Source organism: Mesoplodon mirus (assembly GCF_964341445.2).
Source record: "Mesoplodon mirus genome assembly, chromosome: 8".
In the NCBI taxonomy this organism is placed as follows: Eukaryota; Metazoa; Chordata; class Mammalia; order Artiodactyla; family Ziphiidae; genus Mesoplodon; species Mesoplodon mirus.
Window position 1 is genome coordinate 85,667,852 of NC_138984.1, and position 25,515 is coordinate 85,693,366.

Genomic DNA, 25,515 nt, shown 5'->3' on the forward strand with positions numbered 1-25,515 from the left:
ACAATTTTATTTAAAAACCAGGTGCTAAAACACTGTTTGAAACAGATTGAGCTTGGGAGGAAACTGATCGGATAGCATGTCCAACTTTAAAGTGGGATTAGACTCAGACGTGCCACTGTGATGTTAAAGGACTAAGAGTAGGCTGTCCTTTTCACACAAATCAAACGGCAATGTAAGTTCCAAGGGAAACTCTCAATCTAATGGGCCTGGACCGTCGGTGCTGCTACTGCAAAACATAGCTAATGACGTCTGGTGGGAAGCAGCATGGCTGCACTCAAGAAGTAACGGTCAACAGCAAAACACAACATACTCTTTAAAGTTGTTTCACTGAAATTCTACCATTTTGGTTTCACGTAATGAGGTATTTGTAGAAGTATCTGTTCACATTTCATGTACTATTTAAATTGAAAATTATTTTCAAGGAGGAGGGGATGGCAGCAAGTAAAAAACAGACTTGAAACTTTATTTTTGAAAAACAACCAAATATCTACCCAACTCCAGACTTAATAAGTTAGGGTGGTTTCTACACTTACTTCCTCCTCTCAACATGCATGCACTAAAGCTAATTCATACCAAACAAAGGTTTCAAATTCTATGCAAAAAACTGTACATTTACCTTGCAGTGCTTAAAGGGAGAAGACCTTGGCTACTGTCTTAGGCATATAGGAAATACTTTAATTCTGAGGACAGAATTCAGGAGACCAAAAAACAATGTAAGCTTCAGGATGTTAGAGCCAAAGATTGCCAGAGTGACTGCAACTACTTAGTGACAAATACCAGTTTCCCAGGTGAAGGTAACAGTACTCACTTTGGCTCAATTAGAGTTATCTTGTACCTGCTGGGATATGGGCATACTACCCCAAATCTGTATCATTTCTTTGGAAAAACTTTAGGAGGAATAGATGGTCTCTAAACTCATATACTGCCTATACATCTTGGACTCTAGACAAACAGATGATTACCTAAACCCAGGGAAGCACTTTTATTTTATGGCTTCTTTTCCTCCTTTTCTGCATTTTGACAGTAGCAGTCACTTTCATTCATTTGAAAATAGTGTGGTCAAGACCAGTAATCTAGGTCTGTACCACTTCTTCAATCTCATGTTAGATGTACACATCCACTTAAGTATCTCACCAAAATTTTAAACAAATTGAGTCTTTTAATTCAGGACTTCAAATAACCGTTACTATCTGAACATAGTAGTTTAGGATTCAGAAAGATGAAAACTCAAACAAAATGGAAAAATTGGCCGACAGCACCTAAAGCACGCAATTGATGCTAACATTCCATTACCACGTCAATTTTTTTTTAATAGGATTTCTATCTTAATCTACAGAGGAACAGGTATAGCCCTTAAACCATTCCCGATATGGCTAAGTGTTACTTACCCAGGATTAGCTTTGATAATGGTTAGTAGGTATACTTTAACAGCTTGAAACGCTTCATACTTATCTTGAAGTATACTTCAAGAATTTATTCAGTCAATTCTTAAGAAGCAAAGTCAGTCAGTGTCCTAAATCTTGAAAGCTCCCTTCAAATGTAACTTCATAGTCTTTAAATTTTAACTGTCATTGTTTATTACTGTTTTGGCTACATTCTCTACAATTTCAGCAGCATCTTAAAGAGACAATATGTCTATGTACAATGAAAGAACAAAGAGCCATGGTTTAACTGTACAATATTAAGGGGAATCTGTGGTAAGCATAGCCTCCTTTTTCGGCAACATGGACAATTTACATGTAAGTATCAGCATTATGAATGTGATGATAAAGAAATTTCTTAGAGGAGTGACATACAGCATCCTGAAAAATAATGGTTTCTACCATACAAGGCAGTTAGAAAATGTTCACATTTTAACAAATCTGTACAAACCACAAGAAACTCGTTTAAAGGACCATCATCCCACCTTGCTGATAAGAACTTTCTAGAAATGTGTAGAATTACCATGAACAATTTATAAATCTAGTATATATGTGCTCCACAGCCCTAGAAACCAAGAAACTGACTTCGAGAGCTCTTTATGTCCAACACGGATCATTTTTACATGCCTTGTTAATAAATGCCTGCTTTTAATAATCTCTCTATAATGTACAGTCAACTTGCACCTTTAAGGAGGTCATTTGATTTTTTTAGCAAAGAAGCAACATCATTTAGCAGCAATTAAAGCGCCTTCAAGAAGACTTAAAAAAAATACAATATCCAATTAGAAAAGCCATATTTTTAAACATTTGTACAAGAATAAGCTGCTGAAACTCGGTAATTGAAATACGACATCTGTACACAATTTACAATAGAGCTAGAAGGGAATTTATCATTATCTGCATAGAACTGGTCTGCATTTGGTTATGTATTGTCACTTGTTTGAATGAACAAGGCCTGGTAACAAAAGAAAAATACCTGTTAACAATTCTAACATGTTGAGAACACTGGAGATATTATAATTTAGTGACTTCAACTGATTTCAAAACAAGCAGCTCACTTTGTCAAAGGTGTAATGTATCCAGGAATAGCTCTCCCTTTAACATGACCAGTGAAAAAAGCGGACATGTGATTTCGAGGTACAACTTGGTAAAAGCCAGAATAGGCAAATGACAAAAGTCTAATAACTTTGTCCAAAGAGTCTAACTCTCACATTCTATTACTATAAAACACAACTGTCACTGTCATTCAGTTCTTACTTTGGTTGCAGCAGATAAACTGCTGAATGCTGAAGAATGTATCCAGGCACTAGATAGTTCCTGTGTTAGAAATATGTCTCATATTTTTTCCATGTGTTTTTAAATAATGAAAAACCACCCTTCCTATTAGAACTCTCTAGTAACAACCAAATGTATTTAAGTATTATAAACGTTATTTACAGTGTTCCCCCAAAAAACCATTTTTCTTTTATCGTAACATGGTATTCCTGTTTCTGTGCAACAGGCAGTCACCCTTCACTGCTCAAGATTACAATCAGAAGTGTACATTTATTCACTGTCCATGATCCACTCTCATACAAACGATGCTATGAAGAAGTTCAGTTCACAAACAGTTCTCAACCATATCCTGTGTAAAAAAGAAAACAACAAAAACACTCAAAAGCTCTCAAACTCAAGTATGCATCTGGAAGCAATTCAAAGACATTATGCCAATTTTGGAGGAAAGTCAGTAAGTAATTATGCTTGAAGAAGGGGGTGTAGGGGATGCTGTCAGCCCAACCATGTGTAAGTTTCCTGAAGAATTGGATCTTCTCATGTGTGGGAGAAGGTAGGGGTCATTTGCCAGTTGGTGCACATCAAACCTATCTTCTTTCCGGTATGCCAAACAGCGTCTTATAAAGGCCTTAAAAAAAAAAAAGCAATTAAAATCTTTTCTTCTTCTAAATATCAATCAACTAAATACTACAGATGATGGACACATTTAAGACAATAAATAGATTTTACTTCACTGGGGATTCAAATTTTTAAAGAAATTGTAGCAATAGGGCTTCCCTGGTGGTGCAGTGGTTGAGAATCTGCCTGCCAATGCAGGGGACATGGGTTCGAGCCCTGGTCCGGGAAGATCCCACATTCCACGGAGCAACTAAGCCCATGCGCCACAACTACTGAGCCTGTGCTCAAGAGCCCGTGCTCCACAATGAAGAGTAGCCCCCATTTGCCACAACTACGTGCAGCAACAAAAACCCAACGCAGCCAAAAATAAATAAGTAAAATAAATTTTTAAAAAATTGTAGCAGTAAAATTATCACTCCAAATTCAACTCTCAACTCACAGCCCCCTAGTAGTTCACTTTACAATCTAAATACTATTACTACCATTTAAACTTATTGCTGGAAAGCTGCATTTTTTTCCTTAATTTTTATTGAGATTAAAATATACATAACATAAAAATTAGCATTTTAACCCTTGAGTGTACAATTCAGTGACATTAAGTACGTTTCACATTGCTGTACAACATCACCACTATCCATCTGCAGAACTTTTTCATCATCTAAAACTGAAATTCTGTACCCATTGAACAGTATCTCCCCATTGCTCCTTCCCCCAGCCCTTGGTAACCACTTGTGTTCTTTTATGATCTGGCTATTCTAGGTACCTTATATGAGTGGAATCATACAATATTTATTTGTCCTTTTGTGTCTTTCACTTAGCATGATGTTTGAGTCATCCATGTTGTAGCATGCATCAGAATTTCATTCCTTTTTTTTTTTTTTTGTGGTATGCGGGCCTCTCACTGTTGTGGCCTCTCCCGTTGCGAAGCACAGGCTCTGGACGCACAGGCTCAGCGGCCTTGGCTCATGGGCCTCATTCCTTTTTAAGGCTGAATAATATTCCATTGCATGTACATACTACATTTTGTTTACCCATTTATCTCTTGGTTGACATTTGGATTGTTTCTACCTTTTAACTATTGTGAATAATGCTGCTGTGAATGTTGGTATATAAATATCTGAGTCCTTGCTTCCACTTTTTTTGGTATCTACCTAGAAGTAGAAATGCTGGATCATATGGTAATTTAAAAAAAACCTGACATATTAGTTTCAGATATACAACATAATGATTCAACATTTGTATTGTGAAAAGATCACCACAATTGTCTACTTAACATCTGTCACCGTATGTAGTTACAAAATTGTTTTTCTTGTGATGAGAACTTTTAAGATCTACTCTTAGCAACTTTCAAATATGCAATATAGTATTATTAACTGTAACCCCCAGGCTGTACCTTACATCCCCGTGACTTATATAACTGGAAGTTTGTACCTTTTGTCCCCCTTCACCCATTTCGCCCACCTCTCACCCACCCGCCTCTGGCAACCACCAATCTCTTCTCTGTATCTGTGAGCTTGGGTTTTTTTTTCCTGTTTGTTGTTTTTTAAGATTCCACGTATAATGTCAAGATTTCCTTTTGTTTAATGTCTGAACGGTATTCCATTTTATATATGTATATATACACACACACCACATTTTCTTTATCCATTCATCCCACGGTGGACACCTAAGGTTGCTTCCATGTCTTGGGTATTGTAAATAATGCTGCAGTGATCATGGGGATGCACATATCATTTTGAATTAATGTTTTTGTTTTCTTCAAATACTCAAAAGTAGAATTGCTGGATCATACGGTAGTTCTATTTTTAATTTTCCAACAAACCTCCACATTGTTTTCCATATTGGCTGCACCAATTCACAATCCCACCAACAGTGCACACATGTTCCCTTGTCTCCACATCCTTGCCAACACTCATTTCTTGTCTTTTTGATAATAGCTATTCTACAGGTATGAGGTGATACCTCACTGTGGTTTTGATTTGGATTTCCCTGATTATGGGTGATGTTGAGCATCTTTTCATGCACCTGTTGGCCATATGTAGGTCCTCCTTGGGAAAAAAACCTATACAGATCCTGTTTTTAATCGGATTGTTTGATTCTTTATATATTTTGGATATTAATCCCTTATCAGGTATGATTTCCAAATATTTTTCCCATTTGGTAAGTTGTCTTTTCATTTTGTTCATGGTTTCCTTTGCCGTGCAGACTTTTCATTTGATGCAGTCCCACTTGTTTACTTTTACTTTGTTGCCTTTGCTTTTGTTGTCAAATACAAAAAATCCTCACCAAGACCTATGTCAAGGAGCTTACCACCTATGTTTTCTTTTAGGAGTTTTATGATTTCTAGTCTTAAGTTCAAGACTGTCATCCATTTTGAGTTACTTTTTGTGTATGACATAAGATAGTGGTCCAGTTTCAACCTTGTTTATGTGGCTGTCTAGTTTTCCCAACACCATTTATTGAAGAGACCACCCTTTCCCCGTTGTATATTCTTGGCTTCTTTGTCATAAATTGACCATACATGTGTGGGTTTATTCAGGGCTCTCAATTATGTTCCATTGATCTGTGTATTTTTATGCCAATACCATACGGTTTTTTTTTTGTTAAAGAATCAATTTTATTTATTTGTTTTTGGTTGTGTTGGGTCTTTGTTGCTGCATGCGGGCTTTCTCTAGTTGTGGCGAGCAGGGGCAACTCTTCGTTGTGGTGTGCGGCCTTCTCATTGTGGTGGCTTCTCTTGTTGCAGAGCACAGGCTCTAGGCATGCAGGCTTCAGCAGTTGTGGCTCGTGGGCTCTAGAGCACAGGCTCAGTAGTTGTGGCACACAGGCTTAGTTGTTCCACGGCATACCGTACTGTTTGTTTTGAATACTATAGCTTTGAAATGTAGTTTGAAATCATGGAGCATGAGGCCTTCAGCTTTGTTCTCAAGATGGCTTTGACTATTTGGGTCTTTCGTGTTTCCATATGAACTTTAGGACTGTTTGCTCTATTTCTGTGAAAAATATCGTTGGAATTTTGATAGGGATTGCACTGAATCTGTAGATTGCTTTTAGTAGTATGGACATTTTAACATTAATTCTTCCAATCCATGAACATGGAATATCTTTCCATTTACTTGTGCCTTCTTCAATTTCTTTCATCAATGTCTCTTTCTGATGCAACTGTAAATGGCATTGTTTTCTTTTCTCTTTGGCTGCACCCCAACCAGGGATCGAACCCGGGCCCCAGCAGTGAAAGCGCCAAGTCCTAACCACTGGACTGCCAGGGAAGTCCCTGGGATTGTTTTCTTAATTTCTCCTTCTGCTCTTTTATTATTAGTATATAGAAATAAAAATTTGTTGCATTGATTTCATATCCCACAACTTTACTGAATTTGTTGATTAGTTCTAACTTTTTTGGTGGTGTCTTAAGGGTTTTTATATATATAATGATGTTATCTGCAAATAGTGACAGTTTTACTTCTTCCTTTCTGATTTGTATGCCTTTTACTTCTTTTTCTTGCCTAACTGTTCTGGCTAGGACTTCCAACACAGGCACACCTTGTTCTCCTGTACTTTGCAAATACTGCGTTTTTTTTTTGTTGTTGTTTTTTTTTTTTTTTTTTTTTTTTTACAAATTGACCGTTTGTGGCAACCCCACATTGAGCAAATCTATCAGCACCATTTTTCCAACAGCTCACTTTGTATCTCTGTGTCACATCTGGTAATTCTAGCAATATTTCAAACTTTCCATCATTATTATACTTGTTATGGTGATCAGTGATTTTTGTTACTATTGTAACTGTTTGGGGGAGGGCATGAACTGCACCCATGTAAGACTGCAAACTTAATTGCTGAAATGACAACAAAGGATTTAGAGTATTACATAAACTTAGTTCATAAAGCAGTGGCAGGGTTTAAGAGGACTGACTCCAATTTTGAAAGCTTTTTACCCACAGTAGAACTTCTTTCAAACAGCACTGCATGCTACAGAGAAATGGTTCACGAAAGGAAGAGTCCAAGAAATTGCTTCAGCAGCCACTGCCCTGCTCAGTCAGCAGCCATCAACAGCAAGGCAAGACCCTCCACAAGCAAAAAGACTACTGGCTGAAGGCTCAGAGGATGGTTAACAGTTTTTAGCAAGCAAGTATTTTTAATTAAGGTATGTACATTATTTTTTTTAGACATAATGCTATTGCACACTTAACAGACTACATTATAATGTAAACATAACTTTTATATGCACCAGGAAACCAAAAACTATGTGTGACTTCTTTATTGCAATATTCGCCTTATTTGCAGTGGTACAGAACCGAACCCACAATATCTCTGAGGTATGCCTGTAACTGTGTTGAATGTGGAATACTGCATTTCTCCCTACAAAATTCTGGAGTCTTTTTCTGGAATTTGTCTTCTGTAAAACACTCCTTTCGCCCTCACTCCACTTTACTGTCAATTTAGTTTGGCCAAAGGGTATGATGCCATTTTTGCCCTAATATTTTCTTCCTGTTGAGCATAGAGTGTACAGCACAAAGTGAATATATCTATGTAACTGGCAAACACATCAAGAAAAAGAACTTTATCAGAACTCCTAAGACTCTTCATGCCCACTTTCAGGCACTGGCTCTGCCCCCAATCTATTGGGGTAACAGCTATCCTGACTTTTAAACACCATAATTGAGTTCTGCTTGTTTTGAACTTTATGTAAATGTAATTGTAGATTATGTTCTCCTTTGCCTGGCTTCTTTTTTTTTTTTTTTTTTTTTTTTTGCGATACGCGGGCCTCTCACTGTTGTGGCCTCCCCCGTTGCGGAGCACAGGCTCCGGATGCGCAGGCCCAGCGGCCATGGCTCACGGGCCCAGCCGCTCCGCGGCATATGGGATCCTCCCAGACCGGGGCACGAACCCGTATCCCCTGCATCGGCAGGCGGACTCTCAACCACTGCGCCACCAGGGAGGCCCTGCCTGGCTTCTTAAAAGAATCACAGACCATATTTGGGTCCTTAAAAACTATCACAACCAAAGGCCTAAAGCAACTCTTCTCCAGAGCAAATCACCAGCTCCTACTGGACAGATTTTCCTGTGGCTGCAATCCCTTTTGCTTTACTTACTTATTTAACAAGTATTTACTTTGTTTTAAGCACAATTTATGAAATCAAAAATTTACTTCACAAAGCTTATTTTCATAAATTTAGTACCTTTGCTTCACTGCTTACAACTGGTTTTACAGGGAACTGGACATCTGTGGCTTTTAATATTGTATTTTCTTGAAGAATGTCTTGTTGAGATTGATTGTGACCAAATGGCTTTAAAAAAAAAAAAAGAATAAAATGTTGAGAAATTTATCTCACAAAATATTTAAACAGATATTATCAGAGAATCCCCAAGATACACATGATTTGTGTTCTAAAAAAATCTTATTCTCAGTTACTTGCAAGCTGGGATGCATTCTCATAGAAACAAGGTTATAACTGATAGCAGGCTGAGGAAGAGCATCTGATCAATCCTTAGCATAGCCAAAACATTGTGAATAAGCAATAGAAAATCATGCCATTGCAATATAAGTAATTAAGATAAAAACAAAAACATTTTAAATTTTATTCTGAATGTTTGTTTAAAATTTAAGTTTAATTAGAGAAGAGATGGAGTAGTGGAAACATCCGTGAAAAGTCCAAAGAGTGAAATACCTTGAGTATGACACACTAACTTAAATGAATCAGCTCTGGGTTTGGTCCTAACATGCAGTGAATTCCCAGGCAAGTCCCTGAATCTCTCTTTTCACACTGATGGAGGGACTGAATGGGATAAGGATATCTATGGTAGCTTACAGTTCTGACTTCAATGTAAAGAGAGGTTTGGGAAAAATTAGTACTAAGTTTGATGGAATTTCCCTGAGGAAGCACAGGGGAAACAAGCTCAGGCCAAACTGTGTGTGTGGGGTGGGAATGGGGTAGAGGAGGTGAGGAAGTGGAGAGAATGGAGGATCATGAACAGTTTTGACTCCTTTATTCCTAGCAACAGAAAAACGTTAGCACTGTTAACAGATTAGTTACTTCTTCTTCTTAAAAGAAAAAAAGGCAAAGAGCAGGCCAAACAGGCTGTTGTGACATTAAAATAATTCTGATCCACGGAAATTTTAGGAAGTGATAATATATTTAAGATCATTTAAAAAATCAAATGGAGTAACTATGGTTCAGGCATCCAAAATGGAGCTGGGTGGCCATTGTGGATGTGGTTTCAGACACATTCCTGCATCAGAGAAAACCTGAACTTTCTGAACTGTATCAAACTAAAGGAAACCACTAGATGTTTTCAAAACCGTATCTATCTGCTAGCAATTGCCAGCTGCAACCCTGTACTTTCAAAGTCCCCCCCCAACTATGTAATCATTTCAAACCCCAATCTTTGCTTAACAAGCACCCCTACTTCTTGCCAGCTCCAATCCTAATTCTTGACAATTTGTGTAAGCCTGCAGTTTTTTGCCTATAAGCACCCTCCCCTGCTTTTGTAGTCCAGCAGAACACAATTCAAGTGCTTTCATGTATTTCTGCTTCCCAGGTTGCTCCTAACCCCAAATAAACGGTTATTTTGGGTTTTTTTGTTGTTGCCTCAACCAGATCTCCATTCTTGGAATTCTTGACTAAATTGACTTCAAGTTAATGAAACTTTAAAAGGGGAAAATTCAACTTATCTCCATACAGCTGAATCTGTTATACTTCAACTTACTTTTCTACCATAAAGACACTGAAAGAAGATGACTCCGACTGACCACACATCAACCTTGTTGGAAATCTTCGGTGGTTCCTTTCCAACTACAAAACACTCAGGAGGTAAATACCTAGTTTTGGGGGGAGAAAAAAAGGAAAGGATATTAACAATTTATAATTTAAAACCTTCTAGATGTAAAATCTTACACTCATTTTATCCATACAAAAACCTTAGGTGATTTTCACCGATTAAAGTCCTAACTTTTAAAGCATTTATATCCCTGTATCATTTGACTTTAGAGCCAAAACAAACAACTTTGTGGTTAAAGTGTGTAATATACAGTTGACCCTTTTCCAACACGGGTTCAAACTGCACGGGTCCACTTATATGAGGATTTTTTTCAATAGTAAATACTGCAGCACTACACAATCCCTGACTGGTTGAATTTCGGGCATGTGGAGGAACCATGTATATGAAGGGCAACTGCAAGCTATACTCAGATTTTTTTTTTTTTTTTTGGCAGTACACAGGCGCTCACTGTTGTGGCCTCTCCCGTTGCGGAGCACAGGCTCCGGACGCACAGGCTCAGCAGCCATGGCTCACGGGTTTAGCCGCTCCGCAGCATGTGGGATCTTCCCGGACAGGGGAACGAACCCACGTCCCCTGCATCAGCAGGCAGACTCTCAACCACTGCGCCACCAGGGAAGCCCTATATTCAGATTTTTGACTGTGCAGAGGGCCGGTGCCCCTGCACTGTTCAAGGGTCAACTTATATACATTTCTGTAGTGTATGATCTACAGAAATGACAAATTATCATTAGAAATTACAATGTTCTAATCTAAGTATCTACTAATAGAAGAAATCCTCTCCTATCCCCCTTCACCAATCTTCAAACTGTAGGAAGTTCTCTTCCTAAAATACATATCTGATCAGCCAGTTCTTTTGTTTAAAGAACCACAACATCACTCACTGCCCAGGCAAGACCTCGTATCTCTTGCTTGTAACACGAGACCTGTCCTAATCTAGCAGCAACTTAAATTTCCAAAATCTCTTCTCCTGACCCCCACCCAGCCCCTCAAACTGGCTAGGCAAAGCTGATTCACTTGGTTCCCTACACTGTGCTTCCCCCCAATGCTTCTGAATATGACAACCTCTTATGCCTTCCTTAACTACTCCAGTTCACACAGTGACCACCCTTTCTTCTTCAAGACCTGCCCAACTTTCACAAGCCTTCTCTGCTTCCCTCCAGGCAGATGTTACCTCCATTACAGCGTTAATTCATTGTACAGTTTCAAACAGTAGCAGCATCAGAAATATATGGAGCATTCAAAAATACTATTTTTATTTATAAAGTCATAATTTTAGAAAAAGAAAAGGTAAAAATAGATTGTAAAATTTATTTAAAAGGTAAAATACATATAAGTAAAAATAAATTTTTACTTATAACCTTAGGTTATAAGTATCGATAAAAAGCTCCATCAGAATGCAAAGCATCTCACACTTCAAAAATTTAGATAAACTACAAAGTCCTGAAAAGGAATAATACAGCTAAATGGAAAGCTCCTCTTTTTTTTTAAGTTTTATACTCACTATGCTAAAATCGTTTAAATTTCAGCAGAACGTTCACAGGTGACCAATAACTTATTTGTGATGTAAATCCTTTCCTACCCTCCAAATCAAGTAAAAAGCCAGATTTGTTTTATGAATAAAAGCATATATTTTCTGTAGGTTTATGTGTGTAACCGAAACAAGAATGACTCTTAAACACTGTGCTATACCGTCTCTCAAGGTAAAAGGGTATAAGAAAGGAGAGGAAGTGTAGGAATAGATACCAAAGCTACTCGGGGAAAATGACCAGCAGGATTTAGTGGATGCTTGCATTTGAAACCCAAGAGGAAGGGAGAAGCAAAACTCATTTTCTTCTAAGCGATACTGACAAATAGTTTAAGCTTCTGGGGATGATGTGTAAAAGCACTACATACCTATATTCTAAAAGTTTGTATATGAATAAAAAACTAACCATTTTGGGGAAAGCTGTTTCTATAAGAAGTATATATATTCCAGGTTCCTAACATGGAAATGCCATGACTATATCTTCTTCCAGCACAGCACCCTAAAACATAAGCTTCCCTGTCTCATGCCCATCTGTCAGGGGGAAATTTCCTTGCCCTGCCCTACACTAGGGAAGCCAGAGTGAGAGGGAAACAGTATGGTGGGAGCCTCTGCAGAGGAAGGATGATCTATTACTTAGAACATGGTTTTCAAGCTGTCTGCCACAGAATACAGGGTTCTACCAAGAAGCCTTATTTTTGTTGGTTTTATTAGGATTCTAAGATTTTGTGGTGAAAAAAGGAGCCTTGTTGCTAAAATAAAGAAGTCCAAAGACTACTGACTGAGGGTACTGACTTTTAAGGAGTTACTAGTTTGAATGATAGATTTTTAAAGAATATATACTGAAAGAAAATTATGATACATTATCTTATATTCCTAAAAAATGCCACAAGCATAATTTGAAACTCTAAACTGGTTTTAAATGAATACATGGAACATGACCAATCCTTACTCTGAAAAGTCAAGTCCATACAAACCTGTGGCATTTTATAGAATTGGTTATTATTGCCCAGGCTATGTGAAGATTGTTCTAAAAACTCCAATGTTACATTTATGTTTGTAGTCACCATCCTGCTCAGTGACGCTGAGTAGTATCTCCCTTCCATTTAAGATTTCACTCCTTTTGCTAAACTAATTTATTCTGAAAACTATATTTGTTTTGAAATTTTATAGTCTATGTTCTCCACTTTGGCAAATTTGATACTAAGTTTGAAAATTCACACTGAAGTAATTTTTGTCAACACGTAGGTAACTCTGAAGGGAATGACATTCATTTAGACTCATATCAGTGAATCTATGGTTCTATCTAGATTTACATCTATATGTATGAAGTTATTAAAAAGATTTTTGAGCATTAAGGCCGAAGACCAAGATTGTACCAAATTTCACTTTCATTCATTATCGACAAAACATCCATCTTTAAACAAAAACTGTAACCACAAAACCTCTACAGAGAGGGCTTAATGCTTATTAGTTATTGCTTTTAATAGCTAAGATATGATATTAAGTATCATTACTCATGATAAACATCACTCCAACATTACAGAACAAGATTCACAAATTCTCCGTGTTAGGAGTTTCTGGCTGGTAGGGAACTAGCTGGTCACTTGCTGATGCCAAGTTGTTCTTCCTCCGGTTTGCTGATAGTTACAGGTAAGACCAGGTGAGAAAACAGGACTGATGACAGTAGTCTCTCAACTCAGAGACTTCATATCAGTACTCTCATCACACCACAGTAATCTCAAAGTTATGCGAAAATAAACTCTCATTAAAAAGACTGGGCACTAATCTAGATAATTTTGGTGTTTTTAATAATACACTTACCAGTAAGTGCCTGCCCCTTGGGAAGTTAGATCCATTCCATCTACACCATAGCTGTCATCATCCATAATCTTGGACAGACCAAAATCAGTAATTTTGATTTCTCCACATGCTGTTCCATCTACCAGAAGGATGTTTCCTAAGAACAAAGTATAAAGTTCATTTAATGATACATAAATGAAAAACATTATCTTTACTACTAAAGCTGGACTTTTGGGAAATAAATAATACACTTAACATACATATGTAAAAATTTTAATATAATTAAAATATACATTTAAAATATAGTTTTAAAATGTAGTGATATACATTTTAAAAACACTTCAGATACTACCACTAGTATTCCACTGACTTTTTTTTTTTTTTTTTTTTGCGGTACACGGGCCTCTCTCACTGTTGTGGCCTCTCCCGCTGCGGAGCACAGGCTCTGGACGCGCAGGCTCAGCGGCCATGGCTCACGGGCCCAGCCACTCCGCGGCATGTGGGATCTTCCCGGACCGGGGCACGAACCCGTGTCCCCTGCATCGGCAGGCGGACTCTCAACCACTGCGCCACCAGGGAAGCCCTCCACTGACTTTTAAAAACTAAGCCAAAAAGCATATTTTCAGGTAACTTAGTAAGTATGACTTTTAAAACTTACACTCTTTAAAGCTTAAATTATTTAGACAAAAATTTTATTAATTACCTGGTTTAAGATCATAATGTATAATAGGGGGTTTGATTTCATTGAGATATCTTAGTGCATTTACAATCTGCATTACAATAGACCTAGCTTCTTTCTCTGACATTAATTTATGTTGCTTCAGATAGAAATCCAAGTCATTGCCTTCACAGTATTCTAACACTGTACAAAACCTACAATGGAGAAGAGAAAAAAATCAGACATAAAATATTATCCAATAATTCAGAATCACAATGGACAAATGAAGAGTATTTATATCATCACTATGGAATAGGGGAAGCAAAAGCCAACATGTCTTTTCTTAAAAAATAAATCCTTTTATATTCACTTACGTATCTGTATCCAAGGAGAAATAATCATAGAGTTTAACTATTCTGGGGTGATCCAGTTCTTTGTGTATTCTATACTCTCTGCAGGCATGTCTACGAGAAAGAGAATATATTAATTCTCCATGACGATTAAATATATTTTCAAAATTGATAAAAATCATAAAGAATTAATATTTACTTGTGGTAGTTTTCCTTCTTCTCATCCCTCCAGCTTTTATTAAGCTGATGGATCTTCACAGCAGCATATCTTTGTTCATAAAGGTCAAAAGCCTAGGATTCAAGGAATAGAAGAGTTTGGACCAAAGACCAACTGAATAGTGAAGAGATTTTTTTTTTTTTGAGTGATAATTTTTGCAATAATGTGGAATGAGAATACACATTACGATTTTTGGTAGTCATCTCTGCTAAAGTTATACACAGTTCAGTGGCACATTTATTATCAGAAACAAGATACAAATTCCATGGTGCTAAATCAGAGAAAACCTTAATGTGAATTTTCACGTTCAAGTTTTGTAAGTGCCAATATATTGAATCAAGATAAAACAATAGGGCCTCCCTGGTGGCGCAGTGGTTGAGAGTCCGCCTGCCGATGCAGGGGATACGGGTTCGTGCCCCGGTCTGGGAGGATCCCATATGCCGCGGAGCGGCTGGGCCCGTGAGCCATGGCCGCTGGGCCTGCGCGTCCGGAGCCTGTGCTCCGCAACGGGAGAGGCCACAACAGTGAGAGGCCCGCATACTGCAAAAAGAAAAAAAAAAAAAAGATAAAACAATAAAGCTCTCTGGGTTTTTTTTTTTTTTTTGGCTGCATTGGGTCTTTGTTGCTGCACACGGCCTTTCCCTAGTTGAGGCAAGTGGGGTCTACTCTTCGTTGCAGTGCGTAGGCTTCTCTTGTTGCAGAGCACGGGCTCTAGATGCGAGGACTTCAGTAGTTGTAGCACATGGGCTCAGAAGTTGTGGCACGCAGGCTTCAGTAGTTGCGGTGCATGGGCTCAGTAGTTGTGGTGCACGGGCTTAGTTGCTCTGCGGCATGTGGGATCTTCCCGGACCAGGGATCAAACACGTGTCCCTTGCACTGGCAGGTGTATCCTTAACCATTGCGCCACCAGGGAAGTCCCAAGCTATCTGTTTTTAATATAGACGTTCTTCTCTATACTGGTAGTAGCAGTAAGTGGCCAGGAAAACAGGCGGCTTTAATACTTTTTTGGTGGGTTCCTGTATCCTTTCCTAGCAACTCCACCTTTCCCCCAACCCCTTATTTGAAAATTAACAAGTTCCTAACAATTTCCCAACTGTTTTAAAAAAAATTCTAAACTTTTATTATGGAACTGTTTAAACATGACCATAACCATTAACCATATGTAATTATCACACCTAACTCTATCAGCAATATTTCCTTAATCTGGGCTCAAAAAAGGTTTTATACTGGTTTGTTCAAATGACCAGACTATTTCTTAAATAAATAATGATCAATATTTTAAGGCTTCAGGTGACTTATAAATGTTTTTTTAAAAACAATGAATATCACTAAAGAGGAATTTAATAATTTAGGTTCAACTGTGACTTTTACACAAAAGCACTCCCTTAAGAAAACACTAAAAGCTTACATATTTATTAGGAAGAAGGTTCCTAGTTCTCACTCCCTCTATCAATTTAACCTTAAAATAAGCAGTAGGGGTAAACTGCTTGTCACGAAATTATAAAAGCATGAGATCAGAAATAATATAGGATGCAGTAATTAAGAATATTCACTTTGGAGTCAGATGAACTTATTAGCTGCATGACTTTGTGCTTAATACCCTCTCTAATAGCCTCAGTCTCATAAAGTTTGGGTTGTTGACTAAATGGGGTGAAACATATAATGTTCAGAATAATATATGATTCATAATAAATATCCAATAAACATTAGCTCATTATACTATTAAAAGTTAAGTTTTAAGAAATATAATAGAAAAGAATAAAAATAAAACAAGTTCATGTGAGAGAAAGCAAAAAAGCTTTTATAAAACTCAAAGGCAATCATAGTAAAAAAAATAGGAGAAAATAAAATTCTAAGTACTAATAAAGTTATCATATGTGTATATTGATTATAATAACTGTATATGACACATCTTTCTCCCAAGATTAGGAGAGTAAAGTATACCTTCCCATAAAGCTAAGATGGTAATCACTGAGCAACTGATTCAATGCTTTCCACCTTGGTATAGAGGAGAGTCAATTTTTTGACTTACAGTCAGCTACTTTGTTTACCAAGCGACCTGGCAACAATGAAAGGACTTGAAGGGGTCGGAGGGGCTATCATTAGTATTTAAATCAGTAATGAGGGTTCAAGTCATTAGGGACCCACAACCTGCATTTTCTAATTTCTACAGAAGCCTTTTCTTCCAAAAGAAAAGTCCCTTTTAGACCCTATCTATGGGGCTAAAGACAATGGAAATACTATTGGGCAGTGGCAGAAGACTGTCATGAAAGCTATCAGTAGGCTCAGAAGCCGGGCAACTTCTAGGCGGAGCTAGTGCTAGCTAACTATACTTTTGGTGATTTTTAGATCCACAGTGATCAACATTATGACCTTCTTTTCTACCTTGTGGCCTGAGTAAGACTACTCAACCATTAAGTGCCTGAGGATGAACTACCATTAGAATCAGACAAATAGGAATTGGAAGACAGCTCACAGATCACTCGATGGGTGACACTTAATGCTCGTCCAAGTTAACAAAACAAAAAATAATTCATGGTTGAACCAAGATCAGAAATGAAGTTCTCTGAATCTAAATCCCATAATTTGCCCCAGAGTCAGAACTGGATACAGGTTGTCTCGTTGAACAGACAGGATTTCTAATAACAATCTAATGAGCTTACATTTTCTCAGCAACAAAGTTCTTTGTGATTTTCCTGTGATGGTTCGTTTAATCACTATAATGATCCTATAATGCAGGTACTATTAGCATTCCCAGGTGAAGACAGGCAGAGGATGGTAAGCAATAAGCCCAAGTTTATACAGTTAGTAAACAGCAGTCAGAATTAGCCAGGATTCAAACCCAGCCTGTCTGGCTTCAGAACCCAAGGTCTTAATCACTGACTATACCAATACATAATGAAGCACCAAGTGTTACAAGGAGCTAATCAAAGGCAGACTAACAGGGAAGCCTTCTATAGGAATTGAAGTTTAAGGTGAGACTATGACCTTCATATGACTTTATGCTAAGAGCAAATGGGAAGCCACTGGGGCTTATAATCAGCGGAGTGAGATGATCAGACTGCATTTTATAACAAGGTCACTCTAGCTGCAGCATACACAAATGAACTGGAGAAACTCAATGCCCAGAAAAAAGGTGATCAGCTAGGCGACTTGGGTAGCAATGCAACAAGAGACAATGAGGCCCTGCGCTAAGAGAGAGGGAGAAGGGTCATTGCTGGATTTAGGAGAGCTTAATGACATTAAGCTGGGACTGGTTATGTTGGGGGAAGGGAGTTAAGGGCAAGGTGAATTGAAGGATGGCTTTTATGTTTTTCACTTGAGGGACTGGGCAGATAAATGGCAGTGCTGTGTATTAAAGTAGGGAGCAGTGTTAAAAAGGGGGGGTTGGGAGAAGAGATAACTTCTATTTCAGATGTGAGTTTGCAGTGCTTATGAAGCATCCACATGAGGTGAACAGACTAAGTCATATAAACCAGCAGGTATGGGCTCAGCAGGAAAGTGTGGGGTAGATAGCTATGTATCTATACATCTGTATCTGAAATCAAATAGGTGATAACTTAGTGAATGGGAGGGGGATATATTTGAAAAGGAGAACAAGAATGATGAGACCTTAGGAACTGCAATATTTAAAGGTTGGGCAGAAAGATAACATAAAGTGGAAAAAAAGTAAGGTATAAAGCATTAAACATGATGAGTAAATATTTCTACATTTATAAATACACATTTGAGAAACACTGGCCTTAAAATAGGTAGAAATTAGGGTAAATTCAGGACATGTAAGACTTGTGACACATGTTTAAATTAAGGGATACAACCTTTCCATAAATGTACTACATTAAATGGCTACCTGCCTATCTTGATTCTAATGGCTGTTATTACTTGTATCAGACTGGCTAGTGATAATCAGGTACCAAATATCAGAGGGACTGCAAAGGCACAAGGATAGTTTTTAGACTCTTGAGATAAGACAGCGTAAGCCACCACAGACTCTTTTTTGTAATGAGAGGACATAAAACCAGTCAAAAAATCAATAAAAAGAAATGTACTTCTTAACCACATATTCCTATATCTTTGTCGTATTAGTATGAAGAACAGGAAAAAAATGTACATTACCTTATACACTTCACTAAAGCCACCTCTACCAAGCAGATGGAGTAATAAATATCTTTCATTTAACGTTGGGTGATCTTTGAACCTTAAGGGTGGGGGAAAAAACACTCAGGCACATGAAAACACCCACAACAAGGTTTCATCCACAACAAGGTCAGCTCTTACTCTACTCCCAGCTACTTCTTGTTCAGCTACTCTTCTAAGTTTGAATTCCATTCCATACTTCTTTTCCTTCTCTAGCTGCATGACTATCACCCATCTTAACGCTCTGGTGTTCACAAAGCTTAACATTTATAGCCAAATATTCAGGTTCAATGACCAATTATAGTACTGTGATAAAGACCTACCGACTATTGTATTACTAAGAGCTTTATGAAATCCCGTATCTATTCAGCAGGAATTACTTCCCTTGAAAAAATATACTTTTATTTTGGGAGTTACAGTTAATCAAGTTTTATAATATTGACATATGATTAAAAATAATTATATGTATAAGCTGGCTTTCATCCATGGTGGAATTTTACAGCCTTTGCCTTTTATAAATAAAATTTTAATTCCCAATCAAAAAAGAAATGCTTTAAAAAAAAAACCACCACAGGGAATACTGCTATTACTATTTAAAGCTTATTGCACCTGCTATACATTAAGCACTCACCTGTATTATCTCATCTGGTTCTTAACCAACCCTTTGAAGTAGGCCCTGCTACTACCTCTATTTTACAGATGAGGGCACTACTGCACAGAAAGGTTAAGTAACTTGTCCAAGGTCAACAGCTAATACATGGCAAGGGTTAGCAGAAAAATGTGGTTCCAAAATGTACACTCTTGGTATTTAAGGAAAAAAAAAAATCAATGATAGCTTTATAATTCCAGATGCAAACACATGATATTTTATTCAATATCAACACAGCTTTGATAATTTAAGCTTTTCCTAAGAACTTATAAATAAAAGAGATTTCTGTTAGTTTTAAAGCAAAATGTAGGGAATTAATTCCCTGGTGGTCCAGTGGTTAGGACTTGGCACTTTCACTGCCATGACCCAGGTTCAATCCCTGGCCAGGGAACTGAAATCCCACAAGCCACGCAGCCAAAAGAAGAAGAAAAAGAAAGAAAAGAAAAATGTAAAGCTGTAACAATTTATTTAATTTTCAACAAGTGGATTAAGTAATATCCACAAAAAAGTTTGGACATAATTTTCAGAAGAGCCAATTTTAAATTAGTTTTGTCTCATCTGCTTTATCAGAATTTTCATCTGGTACAATTAAGGATATTATATAACTATACTATTTCATTGACATTACACATTGGAATGATTGTGTTCATACAGAGATGATCATAAATAGGCCTTCTTTTAAGCAAGATATTTGTATTTCACGGCAGAAGTAGGCCACTTCCAATTCTGACACTTGTATTAGGTCATGAAGATTTAAATTACATAAGTCTTAAAGTGTAAAAAGACATCCTTCCTGTCCTCTACATTGACTAAATCCAATTAACGCCTTGCTTAATTTCTGTATTCTTCATAAAGTTCCCACCAGTCCACATATATTTTCTATTCTTTGAATTCCTTTAGCGTTTAATGTCATTTTGATAATTAGGGATTAAGGATAGAGACTATAACTTAAACTACTTTTCTATTTCTTCTCCAGTTTTTACATAATGCTGGATACATACATGGCTTACTGAAATCCCTTTGGTTGAAAAAATTTTTTCCTCACTACTATAATATTAACTTTGGTATTTAGTTAACAAATATTTATTCTGTGCCTACCATATGCCAGGCACTGACCTAGGTTCTGGGGATATAGCAAGAACAAAACTAAGTCCCTGCTCTCATGTAGCTTACATTCGAGTGAAAGGAAACAGATAAAATAACTGAAAAAGAAATTTGTAATTCCAAATAGTGATAAGTGCTAAGAAAAAATAAAGTAAGGCAAGGATACTGAGATAGGGGATGGAGTGAGGCAAGGACTGCTGTTTTAGACAGGGTGGCTTCTCTAATGACCACGGGGAGTGAAATAAGGAGTAAGCCACTCAGATATTTAGAGGAGGAACATTTCAGGAAGAGGAAATGGTGAGCACAAAGGCCTTGAGGGAACGAGTCAGACATGTTTGAGGGGGGCAGCGTGTCTACGACATATAAGTGAGGGGAGGATGAGAGAGATGGGGTGGTGAGGTGGCCAGAGACCAGATCAAATGAGGCCTTCTCAGCCATGGGAAGGACTTGAGGTCTATGGTGAGAAGCCCTCCAACGAGGAAATACTGTGTTTATGATCTCCAAAGGGAAAAAAACTTTTATCATGTAAAACTGTGAAATACAAATAATGACTTACTGTGAATTATCTTCATTATTTATTCTTTTGAGCTCTCGAATGTGAAGATTTCTGACTCTTTCCAAACGTTCAAGTTCTGCCTGGATTTCTGCCTCTTCCTGAAAATGAAGAGAGGGGACTATAACAAGCTCAATTTATTTGTGATATAAAAAAGATATTTTTACTCATGCACCAATTTTTTACAGTGATGGGAAGAATAGTGTATTATAAAGTTCCACTGAGTTAAAAGACCAGAGTGCTCTTTTCAATGCCTGAAAGATAGAAAGAGATAAGGCAAAAGCCTATTTCAAGAAACCATCCTCCACATGAAAATCTTTATACCTAACGAGATGCTGACTTTTATTCTGTACCACAAGAAATCTATTTTTATAACATCTAAACTGAAAATGACTGCAAGGTAGTCTGAAACTGACTTATAACACAAAATGAGCTGAAAGTTTTATTTCTGGTACATCCAAATTTTAATTTACCAGGGAATAATTTACTAGTACAAAACAAATGAAATGAAGATATTTCACAACAGTTAAAAGAAGAAGAAAGGTAAGAGACAGAACTACTGATTATTCTGAGACCTTACAACATTTGGAATACACACACACACACACAGTCTGACAACTCACTTTGGATAAATCCCACTACAATTTTAAAGAGACTCTTAAAACAAAAATTTTATGACCAGCTGTGGCAGATCCTTAGTTATCAGAGCAGACCTAGGCAAATCCTAAAGAAATTTACTTTAACATTCATTTAATCTAAACATTTTGATAAATATTTTTCATGTCTCAAAATATACAACTTTTAGAACATTTAAAAAAATTAGACACCAAAACAAATAAAATCACCCATTACACACATATCTCTTGATTTGTCAATATAAATTTAAATACTACTTAAAAAACAAGAACATACCAAATTTCAATAAAAAGTTCTACAAATGCCCAATTTTATAATATTTTTGAATAACTATTTATTGAGTAAGTAAACAAATCCAGATTGCCTTGGCCTAAATGTGTACCACTACCGTTATAAATCTATACCACCTGGAATAGAGGTTATTTAAATATTTGTTTGGTTTTTTTTTAGCACTGTCTCTTAATGATTTATCTTCTGATATTTTTTTTTAAATCCTTTATCTCAAAAAATTAACAGTTCTGAAATTTACTTTGAAAATATAAATATTATTTCATCGTAAAGCAGATAATAGAGATATAAAGTCTATTACCCATTTATCTAAGGCTTAAACTGAAAGGAATATTCTAAGTATCATAAACGGAAAGGAATATTCTAAGTATCATAAAGAAAAACAAAAAACAAACATTCACAGATTAAAAAACTAAATCTAAGTATGCTGTTCATATTCCACCTGACCTTAAGATTATTTCAGTTATTTTAAAATGAAACAACCACTACTTGTTGCAGAGATATTTAATGTAAATTAGGCATCAGATGATACATAGAAACCTTCAAAATAAAATTTAAGTAAAAAAAGAGAAAAATAAATATATTTAAGTGAAGATGAACTTTTCTAAAATTTTGGGAAGAGTTTTCTAAAACAGATACACTAAATTCTCTGAAATTTCCTCATTTAATGTAGCTCCAGTTACAACTATTTCTAATTTTAATGAAAAAAAGAAAAAAGGTAAGATAATGTCCCAGGGGATTAAATAGCTGAAGATTCATTATAAGGAGAGGGAATAGATTTAAAAGCTTTGGAACAATAAATTCAAACCACAGTTCAGTTTTCTCCATTTAGTTATATAAAGCAGAATAAGAAACTGGCCATATAGCTGTGCCCATGAGTATGAAAAAATTCAAATTCACTTATGCCACAGAACACAGAAAGTGGTAACTTTCTTTCTTCAGATTACTAATGTTTGCTGCCTTAAAACCTGCCATTAATTTCTTATACATGTAGGAAGCTACTAAACACTTAGTAAGTTGGTATAATTTTAAATAATCTGATAAAACAGTGAAATGCCTATTAGAATACCAGCAAAAATACTTGTTTCAGCTTTCGTTTGAAAATGTGGTATGAGGATACTATTTTAAAAATGAATTTATAGATATTAAATTTTATTAACTCATAAATATATAATTATGATATTCAACTAGATTGTTGACACATAATTACATTTGTTTTATAATTTTTGGTAATCTTCAGATGTTTATACAATGGCAGTAATCAATATCACAATATACTTACTAAAGAAAATAAAATGTCTGTGCCAGCTAAGCAAGCTTTTTACCCTCTATAAAACATGACAAGTATGCCCCATAAGATCTTACAATACAAAAGCACAGGCAAGCTTCATTCAGTTTGAATTGTAAAGTTTACAGGAAGAAACAAAATGTCAAGAGCACTAGTTTAAAAAAAGAGCTGGATCCTAGGTATTTAAGAGGCATGTCAAGGGAAGGAACTATAACAAAGTCATATGCAAATAGACATAAATCCTCCATAGTCATCAGTGAAATATATTTACATCTTCCATATTGTAATTTAATATTTATTCCACAATATCCTGGACCTTAAAGTGACACACTTCTAGAGGAAAGATAATTCAATAACTCTAAGTAACTTCTCTCAAATCCCACTGAGAAAAAGTATACATGCTATTATGGATTGAAGGTTTGTGTTCCTCCCAAATTTTGTATGTCTAAGCCCTAAACCCCAATGTGATAGTATTTGGAGAAGGGGACTTCGTGAGGTAATTAGAGCTAGCTTAGGTCATGAGAGTGGAGCCCTCATGATGGGATTAGTGGCTTTTTGAGGAGGAAGAGAGAGAAAGAGATCTCTCCTTCCAACCCCACCATCTCTTTGTGGGAGCACAGAGAAAAAATCATGTGAAGGCTTGAGAGGACAGCCATCTACAGACGAGGAAGAGAGCCCCCCATCAGAAACTAAACCCTGCTGGACCTTGATCTTAGACTTCCAGCCTCTAAAAGTGTGAGAAATAAGTTTCTCTTTTTTAAGCCGTCCAGTCTATGGTATTTTGTTATGGCAGCCTGAACAGATTAATACACATACGTTTAGGCAAACACTAGGCAATACTGCTTAGTATCCTCTCCTTACAGAAAGGGGCAAGGCCCAGTTTTGGTCTAGCCCCAAGGTACAACAGTCTAGAATATGGTAGTCTTAGCAACTAAACTTATCTTTACTGCAGATCATTTCCAAAGATCTATATACTGTAGGCCACGCTCTCCTTGCTTGAGACTGACATTAGCCTCTGGGCCATCCTCAGAATTAATCGTTTTCAGAGGGTTCAGGAGAAGCAAGGCAGACCTGGGCTCAAAACTGATCTGAATCATTATGGAATGGAATCCTGAAACGCATGGCAAAGGTAGTCCAAATTATTAAAATAAAAAAGAGAGGCAATCCAGACAGCTAGATCATGCTTAATAAGAATACCAAGTTTCAATCCTCAAGTCATCCACCAGCTAAGCAATTAAAGCAGAGAAGGTCTAAGAAGAAACAAACAGCATCTCTGGAAGGGAACTGGTCTCTGTAGACAATTATGGTGTTGAAGGGACATGAGTAAGAAGATCCCATTAAAGAGAGAGTAGGTTTGGTAATCACATACAATAAAAGGACATGGCTCTTTTCCATTTAAACAAAAAGATATAGCAATGGACCTTAACAGTACACACTACAGCTATTTTAACAGTATTTTAAAATAAGATCTAATATTCTGAATTACTTAAGTATATAAAAAACCCAGGTTAGACAAGTATACAACAACAGATCTCAATATTGCCTCATCATTTAAGTAACCTGCAAAACACACCACCTTCTAAAATTTTTAACTTAAAAATTTATATGGAAGGTAAAACCAGTTTGTCCCTCACCAGATATTTAGCATAGAAATGCTTTCTATTTGTAATCAAAGTCCTTTCTGGCAACTTAGTATCCTCTTGGCTTAACATTCTAAGCTAAACTTACGTTACGGCAACAGTAGTATCTCTGTAAAATGCCAGATGGAAACTGCTAGGCAGATTTGGGGTATTTTTGAGCATTTCCTTTAATGGTAATTTTTTAAAGTGGGGGTGTGTAGGCATTAAACTATAAAGCTTAAAGAGTTATAAAATGCATTTTCACATGTAAAACTAATGGATTTCCTGAAAAAATTAAACATCCTAGTTTAAACTTCTTTAGCAAATCTTTAATGTATATTACATGTCAGCCCCACAAAAAAACCCTCAATTTCAAAGAGCAGACTTTCTATAAAGCCAAGATAAGATAGAAAGTATTTTCTGATATATCGTTCTCAGCTTGCCTATAATCCATGAAGGTTGGTAGAAGAATTCTGTGTGGTATATTATGAAGATGGTGAAAGCAGAGAAAAGCTTATCACTTACAATAGTATATTCAACAGCACCATAACAGCATTAGTCCGTCTGGGAAAACTAGTTCAGAACGAGGTTTCAACAAGTTTA

At 36.7% G+C, this 25,515-nt stretch overlaps 1 protein-coding gene across 1 annotated transcript in view; it reads right to left on the minus strand.

The window, feature by feature from the left end:
* Positions 1 to 1,553: 1,553 nt before the first annotated feature.
* TLK1 (tousled like kinase 1) overlaps positions 1,554 to 25,515 on the minus strand; it is a 154,979-nt gene continuing 131,017 nt past the window's right edge. Inside the window, exons 13-21 of the mRNA XM_082630335.1 lie at positions 21,085 to 21,182; positions 18,755 to 18,836; positions 14,621 to 14,712; positions 14,446 to 14,535; positions 14,117 to 14,286; positions 13,435 to 13,570; positions 10,017 to 10,128; positions 8,489 to 8,596; positions 1,554 to 3,321 (exon numbers count right to left, since the gene is read on the minus strand). Of these exons, the coding sequence (XP_082486461.1) occupies positions 3,145 to 3,321; positions 8,489 to 8,596; positions 10,017 to 10,128; positions 13,435 to 13,570; positions 14,117 to 14,286; positions 14,446 to 14,535; positions 14,621 to 14,712; positions 18,755 to 18,836; positions 21,085 to 21,182 (1,065 nt within the window). The 3' untranslated portion in view covers positions 1,554 to 3,144. The remainder of the gene's footprint in view (positions 3,322 to 8,488; positions 8,597 to 10,016; positions 10,129 to 13,434; positions 13,571 to 14,116; positions 14,287 to 14,445; positions 14,536 to 14,620; positions 14,713 to 18,754; positions 18,837 to 21,084; positions 21,183 to 25,515) is intronic.